The sequence below is a fragment of the Asparagus officinalis genome, chromosome 7 (genome assembly GCF_001876935.1).
Source record: "Asparagus officinalis chromosome 7, Aspof.V1, whole genome shotgun sequence".
NCBI lineage: Eukaryota > Viridiplantae > Streptophyta > Magnoliopsida > Asparagales > Asparagaceae > Asparagus > Asparagus officinalis.
The window spans coordinates 146,864,746-146,874,391 of record NC_033800.1 but is presented as its reverse complement, the minus strand read 5'-3'; the positions used below and the strand labels follow the sequence as shown (position 1 = coordinate 146,874,391).

Here is a 9,646-nt window from a genome sequence, read left to right as displayed (position 1 = left end):
GAAAGAATTCATCTCTGCATTTATTGTTTACACTTGTGTCTCAGTTTTTCTTATTTGATTTATACATTTTTTTTGCGTTGCGAAAACTATTAATTGACTCCTTAAAAAAAATAGAGGGAGATATATATACTGTATCAGCATAAAATTGTCCCAGAGCAAAATTTCTGAAGGCCCTTACAGAAATATGACAAAAACAAATATATTCCATCACTCAACAGATATGAACATTAGCTTCAATTCATAGAATGCCTAAAATCATTTGATATATACATACAGAAATGACAGCCTCTGAATATGCAAAGTAGCGATAAATGTAATATTCATAAATCAATGACTATCTATCTACGTTTACAAGCAGCTAGATGAAATACTAAGGATGCATACACATTTCAAATATAGAAAACATATCTAATAAGCAGTACATAGAAAATTCGACTCATCCAATAGAGTCATCATAATACATTGTTTCACAATGGTCTAGTTGTTTCAAACTTCCAATAGTTATGATAAATTCTTAATACTATTTCCAATAAAAAAAATGATGCTTCACACTGCTTCCAAGCTACAGAACCATACTAAACGAAAGCAAAATCAAAATCAAAACAAGGGTACAGTCTTAAGAGGTCTCAAGGCAAGTAGTCTTCAGAGGTCTCAAATCTCGGGAAGGTTGTCGATCTATTTCCAGACCGACACGCCTCCAGAATTTTCATCAACCTCGGCATTCCTCCCATTGCTTTTCCTGAAAAAGTTTAACGCAATGTGTTTGTTAGACCTTTGTTCTTCGGCTCAGAATAGAGTTTTGCAGGTCTGAATAAATATGACCATGAAATATTAAAGGTCACCAAGTTGAACATCTTCAAAGTACACATCAACTACAAAATAGCAGCTTGAAGCTTCCCCAGATGAAAGCGCTACAGAACCATGCTAATACATAGTAAATTCTACAGAAGTGCATCTTGTATCAATACTATTTCCCAAAAAAAAAAATTTGATGCTTTCAAATTCCTTCCAAGCTACAGAACCATGCTTCTTGTAGCCGACAACAATCTAGCCATCCTCTTGCTGGCTCAACCATATTTCCATTTACATTGACGCTTCACTAGATGAAAGATGCAAAAAGAAGATTGCGGATATTGGAGTAAAGAGCAATAAATTGATTGAACATCAAAAATATGAAAGCATCTAACCTTTCAGTCTTAATGATATCTATTGACAGAGTAGTTCCTAAAATGTTATAAAAAATAAAGCATGGATGAAATACAAATACCTATAATGAATAAATATACCTGAACTCAAGGATCTGGCAATATAATCTCTCTCTCTTTTATATCATCCTCACTCTGCAATCATAAAATTCATATAAGATTAATTAATCCAAATACATATAATTTTGGTTTAAATTAAAATGTAATTACCTGCTTTCTTTTCTTTATACCATGCACCTTACGAATCCAATCTCCTCCACAAATTAATCCTTCAAGGGTGGTCGGGTCTAAAGAAGCTCGATATGGATCTATTACCCTTACCCCATCACTAAAAACAGACTCAGATGCCACCGTGGAAATAGGAACTGCAAGGATATCCGCAGCCATTCTCGACAAGATAGGATACTTAAATCGATTGTCTTTCCACCAATCTAAAGCACTGAAACATTGATCGACAGTTCCATTACAAATAAATACATGCTCCTCTAAATACATCTCCAACTCTGATTTGAAAGCAGGAATTCTTTCTTTACTTCTCACAAAACTAAAGACGTCACTCCATCCTGAGCTAGTGCTTGTATCACGAGACTCATCCAAGGCACCACCTTCTCCACCCAAAGAGTTACAAGCATTATTGGCATGATGTACAGAAACATATTTATCAAATATCTCCTTTAGAGCATTTTTCACATTTTGAATATATCGTTTGGACTCTTCTTCAGGGTAAATTTGAGGATAACAATATTCCATTGCACCCAGTTTCAACCTTGGATCCATAATAGAAGCTACAGCGATTAACAAATTGCATTCCCCCCAATAGTTCTCAAACTTATCTTTCATTTTTCTTGCCATTTCTCTAATAGAAACATCATCATCTACTAGCAATTCGTCTATTACTTTTTTAATCCTATAAACTTCGACAAGATATAAATTGGATGTAGGATAATCACTAGTGGAGATGAGATTTGTTACCGCATCAAACACCTCTAATAACTTGCAAATCTTCCCCACTTTATCCCAGTCCCCAGGGTCCGGCATGCAATCATAATTGGGCTCACTTTCTTTAAGAATTGGAAATGCATCTTTGAACTTTAAGGCAGTGATCAACATTAAATATGTCGAGTTCCATCGACTAGGCACATCAAGGATCAACTTCTTCTGTCCTAATTGCAACTGTTAAAAAAATAATAATAAGATGTGATTAGTACTTTTGAAAGAACAAGTATAAGCTTTAAAAATAAACACATAATTAAATATACCTCTTGAACAATAGCAGAAAATGCTTTGAGTCTCGCTTCACTATGACTGACAAACTTCACACTTTCACGTACATTTTCAATTATTGATGAAATAACACTTATTCCATCTTGAACAAGAAGATTAAGAATGAGAGCACAAGATCGAACTTGTAAAAACTTTCCACCACAAACCGATTTCCTACTCCCGGGTAAGTCACCTTTCAAAATTCTAAAACAAACATCACTATATGTCGCATTATCCCCTGTAATAGTAAAAATTTTGTTCTCTATTCCCCATTCTTTCAAGCATTTACTCATAGTGTCCGCTATATCCATACCACTTCGAGGAGAAGGCACATGCACAAAACCAAGAATCCTTTTTTCCAGGTTCCAATGCTCATCAACAAAATGGCCCGTGACCTCCACATATTCAATTCTTTGATTTTCCGACCTCCAAAGTCCGGTCGTTAAACTAATTGTATCAATAGTTTTCAAGCGCGCTTTCAATTTACTCCTCTCGCTGCCAAAGATTTCCATGCAATCATCTCTTAAGGTTTCCCACCCAATTTCCGTAAACCCTGGATTCATGCTCTTCATCAACAACACAAAACCCTCCTCCTCACAGATCGTAAACGGATGATCGTGCATCATTACCCAATGCGCTAATGCCTCCCTAACTTTCAAGGCATCACCTCCGCCGTTGGTTAGTAGCATAGCGGGATGCTCCACACAGGACATTTCGAGTGTTCTCTGCCCTTGCTCACTCCTCCTCCCGGCAATGCAATAGTTTTCGAGCGTTCTCTGCCCTTGCTCACTCCTCCTCTTGGCAGTGCAATAGTTTTTCAAGTGGGTTCTCAAATGAGAGGTCGTCCCGGATGAATTTTGCGCGAAATCATGCTTGCAATGCTTGCACTGCCACCTCCTGACCTTATCAGGGCGAACAATTTCCACAAAGTCATCCCAACACGGGGAGGAATTTTTCCTCTTCCGTTTTCGAGGGGTCGGGTTGGTAGTCTCTGCTACATCTTCATAAGCATTAAGAGGAGCAGGGTCAGGAGAAGATGAAGTGCGTGAGGCTGCGGGTTGATTAATAGGGGAAGACGACATTTCTGTGGGTATTAAAAATTTTTTTTTTTAATAATAATCTAATAAAGAAATACGGCGTGAACATGAATAGGAATTTGAGCAACTGGGTTCTCATTAATTTACTAGCTAGCAGCGATTCCAGCGAATGCTGGGGTTTTTTTTTTTTTTTTAAACTGAAAGTTAAGTTCTAGGGCTCTTTTACCTCTCCTCTCCCGCAATTGATCAGATCCCAAGCGTTCGGGTTCAACTTCGATTGAACCTCGCTGGATCGACGAGAGGAACTCTCGCACGCCGTCGAAGGGCGGGCGCGAGAGAGAGAGAGAGAGAGAGAGAGAGTGAGAGGAGAGAGAGAGAAAAGACGGGAATTTTGAGAAAGAGCGCCGCGGTGGAAAGAAAAGGGAAAGACAGAATGTAAATTTTACAAAACCCCCTTAAGTCTGGGATTTTCTCAGATAAGCCCACTTGAATCTTTAAATGTCACAAGAACGCCTCCTTAATGTTTGGGGTTCTCAGAAAGTCCCCCTTAACTATGTTAACCGCTATTTTCGTATGTGTGGTTAAAATTAGGCATGTGGATATTTTTACTGATGAAAATTGTGGTTCATGCTTTTAGAGGGTGTTCTGAAAAACTGTTAAAAGTTGAAGAGGGTTTTCTAAAAAAAACAAAAGTTAAGGAGGGTTTTGTGACATTTCGCCTAAAACACAAGGTAACACAAAGAGAAATTGTAATGAACAGTGACTGTAAATTTTTTTTTCCTCTACATGGGGTTATATGTGCAATAAACTTGTGGGATTCATAAAAAAAATGTTATTAACTAAAATTCATAGGAGGACTAAAGTTCAAAAAAATAAACAAATACTTTATTAAACAAACGAATCAAACAAATATAAATGAAAGTTTATTGAATATAAAAAGCAAATATATCTAAGATAAATTCTACCGCAGACTAAAAAGTATTCATTCACTGCTAAATGAACAAACCGAATACTTAGTGAATAATTACCAAACCGTTCATGAACTTACCACGAACACCTTTGACATTATCGCCCTGGGCTAAATAACAAAAGAGTACCACATTAATCAAAAACTTACCAACTTTTGCTTCTGAACGCTCCCAATCATCGACTATATACAAGTTACAGACCATGAGCCTTTTTGATATTACCATGCCTTAATGTACAGCAAATGATTGCCATCTAAGCTCAATTTTACAAAAAAATAATAATAATAATAATAATAATTCATTCACACCATTAATGCAGGCTCTTGTGGTTTAATAAGCATATTAGGCTCTCCAGTTTACGGCTCCTTCAACCCAAATTCTGATGGTTTAATAAGGAAAACAGTAGTCACTCCCTCTTATCCTCCTCAACCTCGTCTTCATCAACACCGAAGACATCATTGTCTAAATTCCTCTCTTTTTTCTCCATATTGGCTAATCCGAGTTCACCGCCATCTGAAATTCCTTTTGTTAGATACTGAGCTTCTTCATCGTCGCCATCTTCTCCAGCTTCGGCGGAGTACGCATATCTGCATTAAAATCAAGAGAATAGAGGGTTAACTTCGTTTAAACTCTGTGAACACAGATGAAAGAGAGGCGAAATTTTTACCTCTGAGAGCTCTGAGACGGTTGCCAAAGGTAGCACATTACACAGAGCAAGGCGAAGGCAATAATGTCCCAGAAAGCAGTGATGATCCATGCGCTCTGCCATCGCTCACTGAATGGATCTGTTGCCTTGAAGTAGACCTGTTATATCAAAGATTTTTTCCTCTTTCAGATCAAGCATTAAACGTCGCTAGAATTGAATTGAAAAGCCTCGTATCTTTTATTTTATTTTTAAATATGTTGTTTCCTTTGCTGCAAATCCATCGTACGTCAGGATAATTTAATACAACACGGTCCTAAACTTTAAATCTTATCCATTTTCAACAGGTGTAGATTTCATCTAAAGGAAGAAACTGACTTGCAAAAGTTGGTCCATCACCAAAGAAAGGGCCACTGAAATATTTTTAAAAATAAACAATTGTGCAAATGTGACATTATAGACTTGGAAGGATATCATTTTCTGTTCAATGCCACGTCTCGTTCTAAAAGATTGATTTGCAGATAACGAAAATTTATGAGTATGAAAAATGATTAACAAGTACAGAATAACTCTCTTTGAGTGGAAAACCATTCTACTGTATGCTCTGAACTAGTTAGCGAGGAATTACATTAATCACACTGAACACTGCAATCACTATAGATATTAGGCTTCAATCATCATGAAGGTATTACCTCTGTGCATCAATTACGACGAGCTTTCTAGGCATAAGAAAGTAATATTCTGCATGACACTTTCATGAGATATCTGATCTCATATAAAGGGGTTGATCATGGAGGCTATTTGCTTATAAGATATGGGAAGTACAGATGCGTATATGGCTTTTATTGATTGCAAAAATTATTATAAACTGATATACAGATGATGGGTCTTATAAAAGAAACATATATTCACTACGGATTATGCAACCAAGGATGGTGCATAATCCACGGTGGGGTAATAACTAGCACGTAAACAATCAACATTTAGCTCTTGTCTATTTACCTTAGTTATGAGTGAGCTCACTAGGGATTGGGTTGAAAAGTGTCATGACTAATGTAATTTGATCATACTTAGGACTCACTGGAATATGTAAATAACGATGAATATAATGAAGGTTTTATACACAAAAAGCTAACTCAGCCTGTATATAACAAGTAGTACAAAACCGCAAATTGCTTATCAAAGCTAATGAGCTAAAAGATGATTCATACCTCATATCCAATCCAGGCTACTGAAGCAATCACACAAAGTGCCAATGCATTAGTAAATTTCCTGTAAATATCCAACTTTACAGAACTCTTTCGAGCCTAAGCAATCACCAAAACAGAAATTAGTTAAAGAGCTAATATCTCTTATACATAACACGGTAAATAAGAAATATATTATCATCTAGAATATAGTGTTGATCATTTTACTTATTTCCTTGTACTTGAACCTAAGTTGATATACCTGTAGCTTTTCCAACGTTCGAGAAAGAGAAGTGAAAATCCAGAGTATCAAAAAGGCATCCAAAAATGCATCTGGGAGGACAAGGAAGAGCCTTGCTTTGCCTGATATGTCATTAATGGTTCCAACATTTTCAGAAATATCAAGCAACTCTGTGGCCAGAAAATATGTTAACCCCAGAAGAAGCACCTTAGAAGTAAGACCACCGAGAGTTGGCCGAACAACACCATATCCCATGGCAACCGAAAGTACTAGCAGACGTGAGACTGTTTTTCTTATTGCTCCGACAGTCACTACCCAACTCGTGATGCCAACAGGCCTTATGCCAGTGTTATTAAAGTTCAAATACTCAAAGAACCAAAGAGTCATCTCAAACAAGCCAAGAGCTATAACTGCAGTTATGCAGTTTTGAATTGGTAGTACGTCTCTCCAAAACCTAATATACTGGACAAGCCAAATGATACCGAGCAGCAAATAAGCGAGTGACATGAAAGTGTAGAATGTCATCAAAGGAGCCATCCTGCCAGGCAAATAACCATCAGGGTTTTTCCATAATGTCCTTCCACTCACTGCAAGGCCTTTCAGCTTTGGATCACAGGAGATAAAGAATAGGTTGTACATTCCAGTCTTTGTAATATAAACCTCTTTATCTTCCATTCTCGTGTCTCGGTAATCTGCACTGAAGTGTGTATTTATTACAAATGGCCATTCCGCATCCACAGAAGATGGTCTTCTAATGATTTCTCCTTGTCTGCAGCCCTCGAGTTTAGCAAGATCAGGTGTACAGCATATGGACCTTTGTCCACCATAAGCAGATCCACCAATGTTATCACGATCAGCAGCTTCAAATATAATAGCTTGTATCAACCCTGTACTGTGCTCCATGCTTGAATGTTCTTCTGCTGCTTCTTTACTCCTCCAGAATGTAATGTTGTCAAACCTGTCACACAGAAACCCACTTCAACGTCAAAGGCAAATGATAATAAATATTTCGTAATATATGCTTGTTCCAATGCTCACGTGTTTACTAAGCGTCTTTGGAAACTAAATGAAAATTCAACCAGTTAGGTATGCAGAAGATTTTATGGAAGAGGTACGCATCATATTTATCATCATTGCAGCGCATCTGTAACTTAGATACTCTATTAATGGGCATCTGAAATGTGTGGGGCCAAGAAAGTTCCTGTCTGACATGAATATGGGGTGTTAGACATGGTAGTTCGTCAAAAGCCACACAAGAAAATGCAGCTACATATGTTTTTCTTCATAAGTATTATATTCATAAGTATTATATACATAAGTATATACATAAGTATTATATAATTTTCAAGGATGTGTTTGCATGTGGAAGAACATAACAGAGAAAACCAATGACTAAGCCAATAGATGCACCATGATATTGCCTTGTGAGAACCTTAGGCTGACATGAGTAAGACACACGAATTAATAAGGACCACGTAGTAGCTTCCCTAAGATTTATAGTATGTAGGTCACTTTTGCATCCAAAAATTAGTGTGCCGGAGTTATGACTGAGCATGCATTGCTGATCCGTAATCAACACCAAAAGGATGCCCCCTCTGAATTGTTTTGCAGATCATTCAAAAATGTAGGTTCTTGCACAACCGAACAACTAGATACATGTTTCACATTTATACCATAATTTACCACAGGACTACTACTATAGTCTATGCCTCAATTCATCAAAGTGGGTTGGATTCAACTTACTACTTGGGGTTCCTTTTTTATTAAAGGGTTTTCTTCCGAAAAGAAATTTTTATATTTGAAATGATTAGCCATTTCAATCTGCAAGTTTTCTTAAAGGGTTTTCTTCCGAAAAGAAATTTTTATATTTGAAATGATTAGCCATTTCAATCTGCAAGTTTTCTTCCCTCTCCTACCAAATTTAGTGTTTCTTTATATTTGAAATGATTAGCCATTTCAATCTGCAAGTTTTCTTCCCTCTCCTACCAAATTTAGTGTTTCTCAATGTAATTTCTGAGGTCTGCAGCCACTCACAAATCTTATCTAGTCCTCCAGTTCATGAGAATATTGGGAAAATCACGCAATTTCCAAGTCAATATCATCAGTAAACACTGAAGACTAAAGAGGTAAAGTTCTGAAATTTCTTCAGCTCTGACTTACTGGCTCAATGTAGACTGGATTTTTGTCTGAATCCCACTATATAATACAAAATCCACACAAGTTCACTTCTTTTTTATTTATTTTTTTACCTAAACCTATGGAGCACAATCAAATCTCAGATCTAAACCGTTTCAACTCAGATCCAGCCAAAAACTTAAAAGAGATCGACGGGCTCACTTGATAAAGGATCGCTTGCTGCTGCCATCGTCGATGTGGATGGCCTGAGAAGCGACGATCCCCTCGCTGCCGCCGGAGAGGAGATAGGCATTGCCGACCTCTTTGAAGCTCTCGAGCTCGTACGTGTGGACCGAGGCATCGATTTTCTCGAGATTGAAGACGATGAGGGATAGGAGAGAGATTGTGGAGAGAAGAGAAGCGAGATCCATTGAAGAGAGGGGGGGAGGAGAGAGAGAGAGAGAGGGCTTGTCGGCCTCTAATAAAAAAAATCAAAACGAACGATATCTAATTACTAATACGTATAAAAAAGACAGTGAAAGTAAGCAAAGATTTGGGCTTTGTAGCCATCGAACCGGGGAAAGAGAGAGAGAGAGAGAGTATGTGAAGGAGAAGAGTATCTCAGAATTAAGTGCTAATTGCGAATACACCCTGTAGTTTTTTTTTTTGGGGGGGGGCATTTACACCGCCTTGGGACCAAACCCTATCACAAATTATAAAAGAGTTTTGCTACAGAAACCTAAAATATGGGATCAACAAGAGAGACATGTGAGGTGTCCCCCTTCTATTGCATAATGAGTGACCATCATTAAATGATGACCACTCATTATGCAATATGAGAGAGACACCTCACGTATCCTCCTGTTGGTTCTATATTTTGGGTCATTGGGGAATTTTTCATTATAAATTAGCGCCAGGTGAAAGTCCTTCCTCATACCAAAAATCAAAATTTTTAACTTTTGTTGTTTGTATTCCACCCATTCTCTC

The 9,646-nt window shown here is 37.4% G+C and overlaps 2 protein-coding genes across 2 annotated transcripts; both read right to left on the bottom strand.

Moving 5' to 3' along the window:
- Positions 360-3,906, bottom strand: LOC109848926 (zinc finger BED domain-containing protein RICESLEEPER 2-like). The gene is made up of 5 exons (XM_020418654.1): positions 3,732-3,906; positions 2,465-3,552; positions 1,416-2,378; positions 1,287-1,340; positions 360-1,099 (listed from the first exon to the last, which is right to left on the bottom strand). The coding sequence occupies exons 2-4, from the start codon at positions 3,548-3,550 to the stop codon at positions 1,293-1,295; spliced, it is 2,097 nt and encodes a 698-aa protein (XP_020274243.1). The 5' UTR covers positions 3,551-3,552; positions 3,732-3,906; the 3' UTR covers positions 360-1,099; positions 1,287-1,292.
- LOC109848782 (transmembrane protein 87B-like) lies at positions 4,550-9,232 on the bottom strand. Its single transcript, XM_020418454.1, has 5 exons — positions 8,882-9,232; positions 6,566-7,502; positions 6,328-6,423; positions 5,141-5,277; positions 4,550-5,060 (listed from the first exon to the last, which is right to left on the bottom strand). Exons 1-5 carry the CDS (start codon positions 9,088-9,090, stop codon positions 4,880-4,882), a joined length of 1,560 nt encoding a protein of 519 aa, XP_020274043.1. The 5' UTR covers positions 9,091-9,232; the 3' UTR covers positions 4,550-4,879.